This window comes from Melozone crissalis, unplaced genomic scaffold (assembly GCF_028551555.1).
Source record: "Melozone crissalis strain CALT ecotype California unplaced genomic scaffold, PUWL_Pcris_2 ptg000129l_1, whole genome shotgun sequence".
In the NCBI taxonomy this organism is placed as follows: Eukaryota; Metazoa; Chordata; class Aves; order Passeriformes; family Passerellidae; genus Melozone; species Melozone crissalis.
Window position 1 is genome coordinate 1403923 of NW_026535903.1, and position 17143 is coordinate 1421065.

At 41.4% G+C, this 17143-nt stretch overlaps 2 protein-coding genes across 2 annotated transcripts in view; both read right to left on the reverse strand.

Annotated features, from left to right (window-relative positions):
- Positions 1-3738, reverse strand: part of FASN (fatty acid synthase) — a 42817-nt gene extending 39079 nt beyond the window's left edge. The window contains exon 1 of the mRNA XM_054293044.1: positions 3627-3738. The gene's annotated coding sequence lies outside the window, so the exon portion shown is untranslated. The remainder of the gene's footprint in view (positions 1-3626) is intronic.
- A 3507-nt stretch (positions 3739-7245) lies between these two features.
- CCDC57 (coiled-coil domain containing 57) overlaps positions 7246-17143 on the reverse strand; it is a 28103-nt gene continuing 18205 nt past the window's right edge. Inside the window, exons 11-13 of the mRNA XM_054293059.1 lie at positions 14305-14427; positions 13705-13924; positions 7246-7858 (exon numbers count right to left, since the gene is read on the reverse strand). Coding sequence (XP_054149034.1) covers positions 7635-7858; positions 13705-13924; positions 14305-14427 — 567 coding nt within the window. The 3' untranslated portion in view covers positions 7246-7634. The remainder of the gene's footprint in view (positions 7859-13704; positions 13925-14304; positions 14428-17143) is intronic.

A 17143-nucleotide genomic window follows, 5' to 3' on the forward strand; every position in this document is an offset into this window, starting at 1 on the left:
CTTGGGCACAAAGTGTACTATTTAAGATATGAGATACAAGAACGATAACTTAAGTATGACCCAATTTTATACCTCAGCTCTTTGGGTGATGATCTCTAGGGAGAGAAACATAATTTCTGTTTCAGGGGACTGAAACATGACTTATCTGATTGTTCCTTCTCATCCCACATCTCTTTTCCGGAAGTATCAGAAAAACTCTATCTGGGTAAAACCAATCCACAAAACATTGCTTTCAGACAGTGAAGTAATGAAATTCATTAACAAAACAATTTTTGCCAACTTGTTTTGAATGTAGTTGAGCAAGACTATGTCAAAGGTGGAGAAAAAGATGTTGCAGTAATCAAAATTAGAAGAATAAGAGCCAAGAAGATAATTTTAACTTGGGTAAGAAGAGCCACAAATTAAAATATTTTAATACACAAAGAACCAGAAAGATTCAGACTTGCCACAAAGAGCTCCAAATGTATACATCTAAGATAAAATAAAAATTATGGATTAAGCAGCAGACAGCAGAGAGCATCTGCTGTTGAAAAACAAGAGTGGTCAGAAGAAAAGTCATGAATATTAAGCCATTCCCAATTAAACAGCGATTACTGTAGTTGTTACAGTTACCAACAATATTTTCAGTCTTCCTTGACAGATAGTAAGCAGGTAAACCATTTTAAAGTTCATTGTCTTTGCCCCCAAATGGTGTATTGCATTATTATTTTACTTTATTAGAGACGTGTTTTCCATAGAGCATTTTTTGCCTATACGCAGCAACACAGTACATTGACAGATTTTCAAGTATAGGGCATAGCACAGATCAAGAAAGAACATTTATTTCTACAGATGTTCTAAAGGAGACTAGACTACAGAAAATATACAAACAGACTGCTCCTACTACCTCTGATGAGTGAAATGTTCAAAAGCAACAGGTCCAAATAGGAGGCAAAGAAGATAAAGAGGGACAAACAGGAGTCTTCTGTTTCTTAAGGCTGTATTTTCTGAATCCAATCAGACATCTACCATTCTTCTTCCTCAGTTTATCCTATGCATTTGCTTGAACTGAGTTTGTGAATTCTCCTCAGACAGCTAGCGTTTTTGAGTGGAGAGAAGCAAACACACTACAGCCGACCTTCCCTTCCCTCCCTTCCCCTCGAAGTATCAGTGCAGTAGACACCTCAGTTAAGCCTAAACTACCATCTTGTTGGATTTGCACAATATTTTTTAGCAATTCTATTGTGTTGCTAACTCATTCAGTTTGTGACTAGTAATAATTAACAATCCCTTCTGGTATCAAAGCTGCTCTTAAGTTGAAATACTGTTTTCTATTGCCTTTAAAACATTTTTTCCAGTCCCTCACTAACTGGGCACCAAAAATTAATTTAAAAAGCATTAACCATCATTTTCTACCATCCCTGGCAGCTGTACAACTTTTTTACAATACTTTACTGCTTCCCTACAGAAATTACCCTCGGACCATTAAGCATATAAGCTTATAGAGAGAAAGAAAAGCCAAAAAATCCAAAACCAAAACACAAAGTGAAGGTATAATCTGATGCCTTTGCCCGCTCATACCTGACTTGTCAACCACTGGACATAAACTTATTCTGCTGTACCTTGTTCACCTAGGGTTTGGTGAAGAAAGGAAGGGGAGAGGGAGGGAGAAACAGCTGTTTGCAAAGAAATGATAAATAAAACCCAAATCTTGTTTTGCCTGATGCACATTTCCTTTTCTTGGGATCAAAGTATTTATTTTACTGTTATTTTGATAGCTCTCATCATGGTGGAACAGAATCCTTAAAGTTAGTTCTGCTATTGTTTCTAGACAGTCCAAATCTTCACCTTTTCTGGATCTCTCATTATTGTAAAATGAAACACTCATGACTCCTCCACAGCTTTCCTCAGCACAGATATTGACAAAAGGACTGTTTTCTTTGTTTTTCAGTATGACTACATCACAACCCAGATTTCCTAATCTCTGGCTATCATTTCTAAAATTTGTAATAAACTGTCCTTACACAGAAACTGCACTTACAAAGAGTATAATGCTTGCCTCCAAAAACCCCATTCACAAAAGAGAGGCAAACACAGTCTGGCTTTCATTCTTTTAACAGCATTTGGCTACCATCAATCTGTATGTTACAGATTCAATTTAACAAAGACCTTTCAAATGCCTCTGCTTCAGGTAAGTATTTGTCCTGTCAACCACAACACAAATGAAAAGCAGTAGATTGTGTTTATATTTAAAAAGCACTACTTAGGGGGAAATGCAATCTAGTTCAAATCTGTAACTGGAGAAAGAGTAAGTTAAGCTTTATTCATGGAATCAACACAGCTTGGTTGATTCCCAAGTTGTCAGAAGTTACCTGTATAAAAATCTAAAGTCCCCGGTATGACTATATCACGTTTGTAAAACAGCTGTTCATAACTGCCCTCATTCTTTGAATTCACCCACTAAATGCAGCCTTTCACAATGTACTGTTCTTTTCACTTTGTTCCAAGAAGGATAGAGGCTGCAGGAAAAGGTGAATCCTTGGCTCACGTGGCTTGAGGTTTCTTCTCCCATTTTTTAAGACAAGACGTGCTCCAAAGCCCCCAAAGGTGGTCTGACGGAGCAGGCAATTTACACACCCTTAATACTGCCTGTTTAAATTTAAGCATCCAAATAAAACTATTAGCCAGGACAATACGTATTTGGTATCTTATAGGGCTGTATTCCAGGGAAGGAATTCGGACTAAGAACCAAGCAGGTGCAAAACCAACCAAAGAGAGAAGAAGATCACATTCCTAATAGAAACGCATCGTCAAATCCATACTGGTGTACGATCACCGGGCTATTTCGTGTGGGCCGCTGGTTTATACTGAAGTGGGAAAGAACAGTTTAGCAATACACACGGCACGTTTTCTCAGATGGATTCCCAGAACCTATTGGCGAATCTCCCTTCCCAATATCGAGCGCCGATATCCTCCCGCACAAGCTTCTTCAGCCTGCCAGGACCGTGCCTTCGTGCTAACCCGGGACGGCGTGCAGAACGCGGCCCCGCTGCCCGGGCGGAGCGGCCCGTGCGGCCCTGGCGCCCACTCGAGGCCGTGCGGAGCTCGGCGCCCGAGCTGCGGCAGCGCGAGGCCACCCGGCCCGCGGCGGGCGCGGCCCCTCGCGCAGCTGCTGCCGCCGGGCGCGCGCGAGGACTGCGGACAGCGGGGCCCGGCCGCGTTCCCGATCCCGCTCGGCCCGGCTGCGGGAGGTCGCGGCCGTGGCGGCGGGACGGTCCCTGTCCGCCACCAAGATGGCCGAGCGCCAGCACCACAATGCAGGCACCTTGCCGGCGGGCGGAGTGCGAGGCTGCGGCGCGGTAACCGGCCGCTGAAATGGGAGACTGTCCCCAGAACGACCGCGGTGGGCCACGGGAGAGCGGCCCGCAGCAACAGGGCGCGGCAACCCCAGGGCCGGGAGCAGAACCTTCCGGTCGCGCGGACCGAGCCCGCGGACTCCCGCCGAGCCCAGGGACCCTCATCGGCTACCCGGCGCAGAGGGCAAGATGGAGCCTCCCCAGCGCACTGGCGGGGCGCAGCGGCCCGCGGAGCCTGGAGCAGAAGCTGCCGCTCTCCTGATCACGCCGCAGCCGCTCTCCCGCCGATACCTGTACAAGTGCGGATGGCTTCGTGTTGGTAACACTCCGTCGTCAGCTCAGTGCGGGATCGAGATGCTGCGGGGTGGACGCTGCGGCGGCGGGTGCCGGGCTGCGCACGGCCGATACTCCGCGTTCTCCTCACTATCTCCCTCTAGCTCCCACTCCTATTTAAGCAGTCGCCACCTCCAGCGGCCACGCCACATGGGCTGACAGTTTACGCCTCGCCGCAGTCCAATGAGAGCCGGGGCAGGGCCGCCCCGGTCAGACCCAGGGTGATGCCAACCCCTGTCCGCCAGAGCCGCTCCGCGGGAGGAGGGGGCCCTGGCCGGGCCGGGGCGGACACAGGCGGGCCCGCTTGCCCTCGGGCACCGGGCCAAGCTCTCGCGCCCTGCCCCGCCCCGTACTGGAGGCCGTGGAAGACTAGGCGCTGCGGGCGTGCCTGGCTTTGGCCTGGCCTGGCCGGGGACGCGGCAGCGCCGACCCCCCGTGGGCGCGGACCTTGTCGTGTCCCTCTCCCACCTCCCCGCCGGTAGGTACACTGTGGGGCGTACGACCGCGCCGTGCCGGCACCGTGGCTCGGCGACTGAGGCGAAGGCTCGGCGGGCGCCAGTCCAAGCGCGGTGGGATCGCGCAGCGCCCGCGCGCATCCGCGGCGCACAATGGGAAAGGACGCGGGGCAGGACCGCGCAATCCCGGGACGGCACCCAATGCGGAGGCGGGGGAACGTGGGCGGGGGCGCGGCCCTGCCAATCGCGGGCCCGCGCGGTGTTGCTAAGCGATAAGGCGATGTGGTGACGGCTGAGGGGTGGCTGGGGCCGCCGGCAGAGCGAGCAGCGCCCGTCGCTCTCCGGCGGCGGCGGTCGTTCACCCCGGCGGAGCGCGGTCCCGGGGTTACCACAGGGCAGCAGGCACGCCGGCCAGGGATGCGCTGCCCCGTGCCCAGGCCCGTCGCGCCGCCCTGACTGGCGGCAGCAGAGCGAGTCCGGAGGTGGGGGGCGGGCGCCAGAGGTTCCCTCCCCGCCGTGCCCCTGCTACGCCCCCCTTCCCACCGGAATGGGGCGGGTCGCTCTGCGTGCGGGCACCTCTCATCCACTTTCCCTTAACTTGCACTCCTTCGGTTAAACACGAACAGTAACGAATCTCAGATTTCTTGTGTATTGCCTACGACTGCCTCTCCGAAACAAAAAAGCCTTTCGGTCGGCAAATGTGGGCTTGAACACGGGGACGCAGGAAAGTCTCCCCACCTTGTCTCTCCCTCATGGCTTTGAACAGGCTCTGGGCAGAGGCCCCGCTCCCGGGTCGCGCTTGCACTGCCGCTTCGCAATACAGCTCCATTTAGACCTTCTCGGGCAGACTTTTTGCCTTTATATATTCCTCAACATAACAGGTTTTTAACCCTTTGATAAGGACAGCAATAGATAATGTCCTCTTTTACCTTTTCAGTACTCTGTGATCTGCTTGAATTCTCTTCTTTGTAGGCATTCCTTTCTTTGTACAATTCAATAGCATCCACAGTAGTACCTTGCTGCCACTCTTCTAATCTGCTTCTTAGAAATCAGTGCCCAGTTTGTTAAATATTTTGGTCATCAGAGAAATATATGAGAATTTTCCTGCTGTATTTAGTACACCCTTAGCACAACTGCCCCACACAGTATGTCCATATTATTTATTATTATGCATGTTTTGTTAATTTTCATACTTACATGCTATGTTCTCAGATGTACTCTGTTCAATAACTCAACTACTTCTTTTTCTACTACAAATAAAATAAAATTAAACAACCCAGCTATCATCTTTCCTTACCTACAGTTGACTTAAGGAAACCTGTTTCTCAGGGAAACTGAATAAATTAAAGCTGCATTACTGGCAAGACATCTGCATGAACAGGCATGCCAGTTGACATGGGAGGGGGAGTAAGTGCGACACCACACCAAACAACCACAAATAAAAACCAAAAAACCCCCCAAAAACCCAAACCAAAACAAAAAAACCCATGCCAACCCCCTCCCCCCAAAAAACCCAACAGAAAACCCTCAAACAAGCAAACAAATAAACAAACAAACAAACAAAAAAGCCACAGAAACCTGCATACAAACCTACATAACGGCATTTCTGAAGTCTGCAGCCCATTAGCTTACACTTACGGTGTAAGGAATAAAAAGAAATGTTTTCCAGGTTCAGATGTAGTATTACAAATACCATGGAACAAACTGCTCTTTTATGCTGCTTTTAACATATGCACAGAATCTCATACCACCGTACTATTGTGCATCTCTGTAGGTCAATATTAAACACGTAAATAACAAAAACATTTTCAGGATGATCTACAGCTATTATAACATCTGGAATTTACACATTGAGTTCTAGAAATAACCAGTGAGTGCTTTAACTGGTGTGATCTGGGCCAAAATTCCTGTAGTTGTTAGAAACCACTATGCTTTGTGCTACAGAAAGAACTCATTCAAGGGCCTGGTTCAAGGGAGTGCATCATGTTGTCCTGGCTTATGAACAATGTTGAATCAAATGACAGGATTTTCAAGTAATGAAAATGTTTAGAAAGAAGCTCACAAGGTCTCTCAGGCCTTATATTAACTTAGCAGCATCTCATGAAATTTGAAATCTCATGAAATTGCATATTTCTAGCATCTGATTATAATATTACTGCACCTTTGCACTAAAGCAGAATATTTTCAGCAGGTAGTACAAAATAATTATTCCAATTCTCAAATGCTCTTCAGCATATTATCAGGTGCTGAAGAGAACACTTCTTTGCAAAGTGTATCAGGCAAGCATTTCTATAAAAAAACACTCCACAAGAAAAACCACTCATGCATAAGTAGCTCTCTTCCTTAGTTTCTCCTTTTTAGATTTTATATATTTAGGAGCAACTGATAAGTATTATTCACTTCAGTGATACCACTTGCAGAATCACAGAATCTCTTAAGATTGGAAGGTACCTCTTGACATCACTTAGTCCAAGCCCTCAACTCAAGGGTCAGCTGGAACAGTCTGGCCAGGCCCATGTCCAGTTGAGTTTTGAGTATCTCCACAGACAGAGACTCCATAACTCATCCAGGCAATCTGTTCCAGTGCTTGACCATCCCCACAATTAAAAGTTTTTTATTTAATTTTTCATGTGCATTTCCTTTACTTACAGGAAAGGTCATCTCTGTAATGTTGCAGGACAGCTCAGCATTACTGGAAATGCTACAAAAATAAACGATTTTTTTAAACATAGCCAGAACACTTGTATTAGTGTCCTGGCATGATCATTACTACATAGCTATCCTTTCTTACATCACAACTCATTCAAGTTTTCTTCTAGTTTCATCTATTTTAAGACTTACTTCTTACAACATGTCTGTATTATTATGAATATATGATTCTAACATTGTAGCAGTGTTTCTCACTGCTTTGAAGTCCATACAATCTCTTGTCAAGGGAAAATACAATCACTGGTGTGACAATAGAAATTTAATTTTATATTCTTTCATGCTCTCTGAACAAGTGGAAAGAGCTACAGAAGATGAGAAATAATACAGACTCAGATGCAATCTTTTGAAACCCCTTTCTATCAAGTAGAAAGATAGCTGCACAGGATTAACGGTTGCATTGTTATTTAGAAGACAAGTAGGTTGAGGCATCCCACTTCTAAGCTGAAATCACATCTACAGTTTCTCAACAAAACATCTGCTGAAGTCCTGCAAGTCCTGCCTGAAGGCACAAGGCTTTACCTATGTGTTAACTGAGCATTTCTAAATCCATGATGCAAGAAAATCTCAATATATATAATTAAAATAAATCAGCATCAACAACAAAGATTGTAACTTCATAATGCACACAGATTAACCCTTTATTTTAGGCTTCACTGTATGAAGCAGGGTATTTGTTCTCTCTTCTGGCTGCAAATATCTCAACCTGACATACAAAACTGAGGCTGATAATTAGACCTGATATAGAGATGTCAAAGTAAGTTCATAGCAAGTGTGAACCTACAACATGCTGACAACATAGAAATCAGTCTTTAATATTATAATTGCGGATTTTTGTCATGCTGGAAGACATTTTTGGTTTTAATAGATGAGCACAAAATAAACTCCTGGATTTTAACTTCTGCTGAACTTCCAGCCTTGTTCCTCTGACTGTCAAATCTTCAGCTGATGTTTCAAGGTTATCCTTGGCTTTGACATTTTGCCAAGATTCTTCAGATTGCTTGATTGAATGTACAACTTCAAACACCCCTGCTCAAAAAACAGACAGAAAAATACTTTGTAGTTATGTTTGTATCCAATTATGAGATTGAATAGTTGAAGAGACCTGGTCTACTCTTTTCCTCTAAATATACTGCTGCCATAGTGCCGCATTATCAAAATCTTATATTACCAGGACCATTTCTGTACCTAGGAGCCCAGAACAGTCCATTAAGGCTTGCCATACTGATGGTATAACACAGTATCTTCTGCTCAATCCCCCCTTCATCTGTACATGTTCATTCTCCATTAGCATCAGATTGCTTAAGAGAGGAAGACATCTGGAAGGTCAGTGTAACAGCTCAAGTCAAGCACTACCTATCTGCTCAGCTGTTTTAAAACATCATATTTTACAAGTTTACCCTTCTCTCCATTTTGAGAAAATGTGTTTGGATATGCACAATATAAAAGACTCAGAGGTAACTGTTGGCTTGACAAAGCTGTATTACTACCATTATCTTTTGGGTCTTTTTTCAATCTTCTTTCATTTAGGAAAGCATTTAGTATGCAAATATTTGGTTTTGTTATCTAAAATATCTGTCTTTACAAAAATGACTAACTCAAAAAGAAACATCTTTGTTTAGGAAGCAGTGGGACTGGTCCTAATACCAGTCAGAGTGCATCTTGCAGTTCTCACATAATTCTCCAAAAACTATTATCTCCAACTAACTGAACTTCAGTCTTATCACAGGTTTCTTTAGGTAAGATAAGTGGAACTGTTCATTCGCATTATTCACTGTAAACTATAGATAATATTTACAGGTGTTTGGCTCTGGGCACTTAACCCTTATTTTTCAAGTCATTGAGACTTTAACTTCAGATTTTCTATGGACAGCCAAAGCGGACAGCAGAAGTAGTCATAATAAACCTGTGATGACACACCCTACAGTATTCTGTACTAGTTTAATTTTATAAGCATCAGTCTGCAGTCCCAGATACTACTCAATCACAGCAATAAAAGGTGCACAAATTGACAAAGATCAGTTACTAGTAGGAGAAAGTAAATTTTCAAAGTCCATTGAACATGGTAGAAAGTCTAAACAAAATTCTACATAACAGGAAATATAGCATGTTCCTGAATTATGGAATGGATTGATCGATTGAAGGTTTATAGCTCTGTGCAACGCATGCCACTGTGGCTAATGTCAAAACACGACACTTTTCAAAATAATTTTTATACACTGGCTTAGCTTGAACCACCTGTTCACTCATGTGTGTGATCTCTGCACTGAATCAGCTTGGTGACAAAAGCTCAGTGGACTCCTGAGCTGTGGATGTGATATCCTGTGGTTCAGCTTGCCACCTAGTGGTTTCCTACAGATGTAGAAGGTATGGAAGAGGATGCTTGGAGCCCATGAAGATCGTTGGGTGTATTTTCCTGCATGGGAAATGGACTTTAATCATTAGAATGCCTCTCCCACATCTGGCAGATAAGAAAGCAGAATTTCACAACAACAACCATTTAAAAAAGTGCAGGCAGCAGTGTCTGAAAGGTATTGCTTCGAAGATTACTGTCTTGAACAGGAACAGCAGTAGAATAATACTACTTCTTGTGGGTGGTCTAAATAACAGGAATGAGCAGATCCAGTGCTCCATAGCACACAGTTAACACTGCTTACAGACAGTCTGTTTTTTAAAATACTCAGTTTTCAAGGGCCTTTTGTATTCACCCAAGGAGATGACTTTCAGAAATTAATGTGGGTGGCCTTAATTGTGTAATTCTAAAGGCAAAGTAACCAAGCACCAATGGATGACTGCATCCCTTCCTGTGAAGACTTCTGTCTGCTTGTCTCCTGTCATTAGTAGAGAAACTATAGTTGTAACTAGTAAAGGCTTCTTAGTTAGGTATTTGGAACAACAGCACAGAATACAAGCATTCTACATGGCTATTTTTAAATTTTGGACTGTAAAAAATGTGTACTAACACAGAAATTTAAAATCAACCACCGCAATCTTGTAAGGTTAGTTCCAAAAATTAGGAAAAGATAAAGAATCAATACCCAGAATTAGAAATACTCTTTAAATGCTGTAGCTTGGTTTGCACACCAATGAAAAAACACACCTAATTTACAAGCCTGCAACTTACTTCAGAAGTGACCGTGGCAACCAGAGCTAGCAAGATCATAGCTAAGCATCTAAACTGCTTTTGAAAATGGAACTAAGTGTTTAGTGTATTGAAATGCTTAACATATCTTCCATTTGATGTGTGCTAACTTCAGTCAGAAATGAACATTCATAGATTTTTTTCCCCTCAGGATAAAAGATATATATGCAGGCATGTTGTATAGGCAAACTGAAATTTCCTCAGATGGAAGTTTCATTTAAGAAATTTGTCACTAGATATTTGCTTATGGCTAACAGTGCTTCTGAAGGAACACCAACTCAAACAAGTTCCTATTCAGGAGAAGAACACAAAAATGAAGAAAAGGTAGCTAGGGCATTAGTTAATATTTGTGAAACACTTCAAAGATGAAGTTTTACGTAATGCAGAAAAGAGATCATGAGTTTTTCTCTGATTGGAGCTGGAATGAAGCCCGAGCCAGAGCACTGTTTCTCTTTGTTAATATTTTACCAGATTCTTTCTCTGGCCAGCTTTTTACCCACATGGATTGCTCTTAGAACTGTCAGTGATGTCAAAGCTGTTGAAATTCTGTCTAGTGTGGAAACACTTAAGATAACTTTTGATCCATGAAGCGTGGAATTTCAGACGACAGAGCTTTGCAAGTTACAGTGAGAATTACAGTACAAGAAACTCCCCTATCTAAACTCAAGTAGTAAATAAAAAAAGTTACTTTACCTCAAAGCAGCTCACTCCTGTTCTTTGTTAGGCTACAATGTAAACCCAAATTATTAAACTGAGGACAGGGTTCTGAATACTTGTGGTGGTGGGGTGTGGGATGTGAAAATACAAAGTTTCATCTATACTAAATATGAATAAGTCAAATGACTAGTGGGGACACAGCTTGCCTTACACCCATATTCCCCCTGCACTGACCCATCCTCTGCTAACCCAAGGATAGCTGATTGGAGCTGATAAGGAGCATTTCACACAGTACCACACAGAACCCTTCACAATACTGGCTTCATGCTAAATGCATTATTACAGCTGAACTTCTATAGGTGATTTTTGCTTTTTTCCCCTCTGAAAAACTGGTAAGTATCTTCAATAGCAAATAGAATAGTAAACTTATCAAGATAAACAGAAGAAAATAAATTTCCATTTTCTAAATGTTTTACAAATCTTCCCCTCCTCCTGCCTGACATTGCCTCTAAAATCAAAAAAGGCTCTGCTTTCCTTTGAGGGAGGCTTGTTGTCAGCATTCAAGGTGCATATGATATGGATCACCAATCAAAATCTCCACCTGCTCTCAAACTCTGGGATAGAGCATTTAAAAAGTAAAGAAATACAGAGGTGTATTTCTTATTTGTACAGCCTATGCATCCTATGTAGTCTTTTAATATCATCATGGCTTGTATCTGTCTATCTCTAGGAGGTTCTTTTTCTTTCAATAATACAGAACAATAAAAACCCCTGAAGAAGGGACCTATGATCCTTCTAAACATCTTCCTTCTACTTATCTGCAGAATTAACATACAAGCTATGAAATCCATCTAATTTTTACAGTAAACTGAAAATTAGCAGGTAGAGTAAGGAGAGAGAAAATTAAAATATCTCATAGCCTTTTGACTTGCTTGGAAGCTTACACAAGGTCTGAATTTGATGGTGAAATGAATAAAGTATATTAACAGTCCACTTCAGTAATTAAGATGTAGTCATTAACTCTTCAAAACACATGTAGTCATTGCATTGTGTAATAGGTTGGAAATACAACAAATTGCAGGGCTTACTTGACATGCCAACCATTTTGAGTGCCAGTAGGCTGTTTGGTACATGTAACATGAAAAAAATGAAACTGTTTAACAGGTTCAGAAAAATAATTTTCAAGCTACAATTAGTTTCACCAGAAATTCCCACAAAACACATCTACTGATGTTACCAATTTTGACAGAATTGAACTTGGGAAAAAAAAAAGGGTTTGAAAAAAAAAAAGGGTTTAGCAAGCAAACTAACTTGCATGCTTTGCTGCAAATCATTTTTTGCCACTGAGCTTCCAAGTCTCTGGATGCGTCACTTGCACCTGAAAGCCCAGCTCCAAGTCACTCTGTCTCAATGACAGTGGTTTTAAACAGGAAAGATTGAATTAATTTCCATAGCTCAGGCCTGAAAAATAATACAAGCCTCTGCTAAAAATCAGGAGAAGAATTTGAAAATTTTATTTTGAAATTTTGAAAAGTATATAATGCTTCTAAGGTGATGTTGTTCCAAAAAAAAGAGAAAGATTTTTCTTTCATAATTTTTTTTTCTGAAATACAGAATTCAGTCCAGTGGAATTAAGGACACCTTTTCCTGGAGGAGAAAGCTAAGCAGCAATATAGTGTGTTTAAAAATCGCATTCTTGCGATGCAGTATTTCTGGGCCTGCACGGTTGAGTAAGAAGTTCCACTGTGGTATGCCTCATATAAATCTGGATGCAGAGATCAAATTAAACTTGGTCTTAGGAAAATATTATCCCTTATTGATTCACATTTCACTTGTTCCACGTTGGCAGTATCCTCTGTCCCTTTTGCTATTTCTAGATCCCCGAAAATCTACATTAAGTTTTGCAAGAGTGGCTGGAAATTTCTAGACATTAAGAAACTGATGTCCTTGTAAGGCTGCCAGAGCTGTTGCATCACACATCCAACAGCACGAAACTGCATGGCACTATCAGTAATGTTTCAAAGACATCCTTTTGCTTATCCTGTCAATATAGGCCTGGCCTGAAATGCTCTTCCTATGTCAGTCCTAGCCTCACAAAAAAAGCACAAGAGTCATGAATCTCAGCACTATGTCCATTCCAGTCCTACAGGTCGGTCAATGCACATTACTTTGTCCCTGCAATGCACTGCTGTTGTGAATAAATACACTTATAATCCACTCTTCATTTTGAAAGCCCTTTTAAGTATTATTTTTTTCTTGTGAGCTACTAAAGATGGTTCATTGCCTTCATAAACTGGTTTAAAAACAGATGTAACATAGGCTGGATGGGACCTGTGGGTGAAATGTCACAGTGCTTATCACTCCCTATTCAGAATGTATCTTGACACAGCTTGTGTCCATTTGCCACTTTTCACTGTGCATCTCTAAGAGTCTGGTTCTGTCTTCTCCAAAATCCCTCACCGGAGAGTTAAAAAGCACCATACAGACCACTCACCTATTCTTTTCTACACTGAACAACCCAGTTCTCTAAACCTCTTCTTGTGTAATGTGTTCCCATGCCCCAGCCATTTAGTGGCTCTCCAGTGGACTCCAGTTTGTCACACTTTTGTACAAGAAGGTCCAAAGGTGGACACAGTGGCCTCGCAAGTGTCAAATTTAGGGGAACAAATCACTTCCCTTAATCCAGTGATTGCATTCTTGTTCCTGCAGTCTGTATGTGATTAATTGCATATGAATATGAGTGTACAGTTCTCAAACAGACACATTTTTATCTGCCCCAGCTAAGTTTTAGACTATGTCAAAACAGAATTTGCATTCTACAGGAGTACTTAAAAACAGTGAAGAAATATTTGCAATGAAGGCATTTAAACCAGACAGCTATATGGACATTCCTCTTAATTCATACTTCTGCTGGCAACCGTGAAATTCCCTTCAAGTAACTCATTCAGATTTTGATCACAGGGCTGTAACAAGAGGAGCAGTATGTAAAAGAATTAGTGAACGACAACAGAATCCACCGTAATTCCACACTTCTAGAAGAGTCAAATATTGTGACTGCTTTACAAAGCAGGCTTACCCTGGCTGGTGTTCTTTTGAGGACTGAGTAGAGAACGGCTTGCTCCCGTATCTAAAATTTGACAGAAATTATGCATTCTAGATGAAGAAAGCTGAACCTGTTGGACATGACTAGGACTCTGAGTGAGCAGCTGAGTTTGAAAAATCTCTGTGGTTGTATCTTCCTTTGTTGCTGAGAATGTATCTGGCCCATGATTTTCAATAGAGAAATCTATCCAAACCTGTTAAAATTCAAACACAATCTTACAGACATACATACATTTCACATCAAAGAGATCAGAAAATTGGTTACATTTCATAGTGGCATCTTGGACTTGGAAAGAAAGACGATTTCAGCAAGAGGCAAGACAAAAGAAAATTATTATTTTTAATTTTGAAAGGTTGTACAAGAAGATTAATTACAACATCATGGCAGTGATTGAGAAACCCTAGTTTATTTAGTGTTAACAAATACTATTTTGTACAGGAACAATGCATAAAAAAGACAATGCATTTAAAAAAGTCATAGGTTTTTAAGTCTTCGAGGAGATGACTGTTGAGCAATTCAAATTGAAAAAGCCAAATGAAGGTGAATTACATTGGTCATAAAACTGCACTGTACCTCACTGGATGGTAATCCTGTTTCTTCTCCACAGCTGCTTGGAGCTTCTTCTTCCTTTAAGCTAGGGCAGGCAGTAAGAGAAGCGAACCTTGAAGGATGCTGTTGCCTTGTGCACTGCAGCTCCTAATGTGAAATATTACATTAACACAAGTAACTCATGGTCCCTAAAACTAACATCCTTATAGCTCAGTTTGCTGTTACACTGCTAGATTTAAAATAATCAGTTATAAATAATATTAAACTAAGTTATGTTCTCTTCAGATCAACAGGGTCAAACTACCTTTATAATAAACCTAGTATCAAATCTGTTCAATATCTACATTTCCTGGTGCTGTTACTATCACCTTGTTTGTTGCTCAAGCTTATATCATCAGGGTCCTTCACGTTCATATTTTCCTGTGATTAAACTACAGAAGAAAAACTGCAAAACAATACCTAAAACCCCAACTAAAATAAAGCAGCGATGGAAAAGTAAATAGTCAGCAGCCAAAATGAAGTAATTTACCTCTCAAAGTTTCACCAACTTTCAACTTGTAGCAACTAAAGTGAGATTTGATGAAAAGCTAACTGCTTCAGCCCTGTCAAAGGAGATGCAAATAAACACTGAAGTCTTCTGTTATGTAATTAAGACTAAAGAAAAACGTAAGCCCATCACATAAAGTAATTGACAGTAAAATTCCTGTAGCTTTGACAGTAATAAATTTTCTTGGTTTTTTATAAGGATCAAGATCTTGGAATGCAGGACCAAATGTAGCCTGGCCAGCAAGAGGATCGCCTAGAATCAAAACACCCAAACTAGAATAATAGTATTCTTTGGAAAGTCAATCTGGAGCTCAGCTTTTGTGTAGGAGCTGAAGCCTCAGCAGATATATTCTGAGTAAAGAGCGGCCTGGAATGAGAGTATGAGCTTGGATGTAAGAAGGGCTATCCTTTCTAGTATAGGCAAATTATGAACTCAAAGGTTCCAGAGGTGGGAAGATCCTCAATGACAACCATTTCAGCCATGACCTCCAAGCAACCCATCAGCTGAAGCAGTTGAACTACTACTCCCAGCATGTAGCTCACCATCTGGAAAGTCACAGCCAAATTCTACCTCTCCAAGTGCCATAGTCATACTGTATTTTAAAAATCTATTTATTCTAACAAGAATAAGAATCATCTTTAATGATTTTTAACAGAACATGGGAGACACGAGATATGTAGAAAAATACAAACACAGTATCTTGCTCATTAAAAATAAGGCAAGAGAAGATTGGGATGGATGGATATGACTATTCATTGGTCTTAATTTGAGGATCAGCAAAGTTCTAAGGTGAGCTATGAAAGAAAGAATAATTAAAGAGGTGGAAAAGGAAAAAAAACCGTGGTTTTGAATTTTGGTAATTTTGCCCAGATCTGAAGTCACTTTTATGTATGTTTGGTATAACCATTTAGCCAATTTTTTTCAGACCTCAATCCCAGCAGTGCACAGATGAAACAAGCAGGTCACAAGAGGTCTCCTCAAGTGGTTTGCTGAACCTGAATTTCTCCGTAAAAATTATTTACAGTGTTAGCATTTAATGAACAGGTCACTATTTCTGAAACAGAGAACTGAAAGTTCAAGTGAACAAAGGATGCCAATCTTGTGACTTTAGGTTAATGAGATGATCACAAGCATACAGAAAAAATTATAAAGCCACAAGCACGCTGAGGCATTCCACAAAATAGCAAATAGCCAAAAAGATGATCAGTGAATTGGAACATTGGATGTAGAAGAAGAGGTTGGGGCAGCTGGCCTTGCTGGCCTCCAGAAAAGATAGATTAATCTTTTCAACATGTATAAGCATCTGATGAGGATGTTATAAGGAGATAAAGATGACTGAGTTGGAGACATCTCAGTGCTATACAGTGGAAGGCCAAGGGATAATGAGCAAAAAGGTAAGTACAGGACACCTCGCTTAAGTATAAGGGGGAAGAAAACCCCAACCAAATGACAGCCTTCTTTATTGTGAGGGTGACCAAACCCTGGAACAACTTGCACAGAGTGATTCCCAGAGGAAGTGTTTCCCCAGCTAAACTTGGTTAATAATTCTACTGGAGTTTTATACCTCAGAGCAACAACCTCACCCTTTCTAAAAGAACACTGTTTACTGCCTTCAAAACTACAACAACAATCAACTGCTCTGACTCAATCCTCACGGGAACAAATCTGCTGATCAATTAAGTAAAGTACATAGTGAAATCCTGACTATCGAAGCTACTGGGAGGTCTGCCACTAACTACTAGGGAAGCCAGGATTTTTTTCATTAGTCTCTCTGATAAATGCTGCAATTTACCTATTAAATGTTGCATTTTAATTACAAAGTATATGAGACAGGTTAACTATATATCTTGCTTTTATAGATGGAAAAGGTGCTATTACAGTTATTTGGACATGGGTGCTTTAAAATCCCACCATTGTGAGTATTTGGAAATACCCTGACTGATTAATCATTTTAAAGTTTATGTTAGAACATAGTGCAAATCCTTCAAACAGTCTTTCCTGCTCAGTTAAAAGTAAGCCTTACGAAATTTGTAATTTAGGATTGCATTTACACTGCATAAATACATTTGTTTCTGAAATACCTTGATTGAAGATCATGTTTAAAAATATTACTTTTGAAGTCCCAAACCATTTAAACTTATGGGGAACCATCTGGCTTGTGGCCAGTCACTAATGGTGTTTGCCAGGGCTCAATTTTAGGGTCAATATTCTCCAGTCTTTGATCAATGACCTGGATGCATGAGTTGAGCGTGCACGAAGTTGGCTGATGATACTAAATGAGAAGGACTCATTGATTCCCTTCTGGCTAGAGAGACC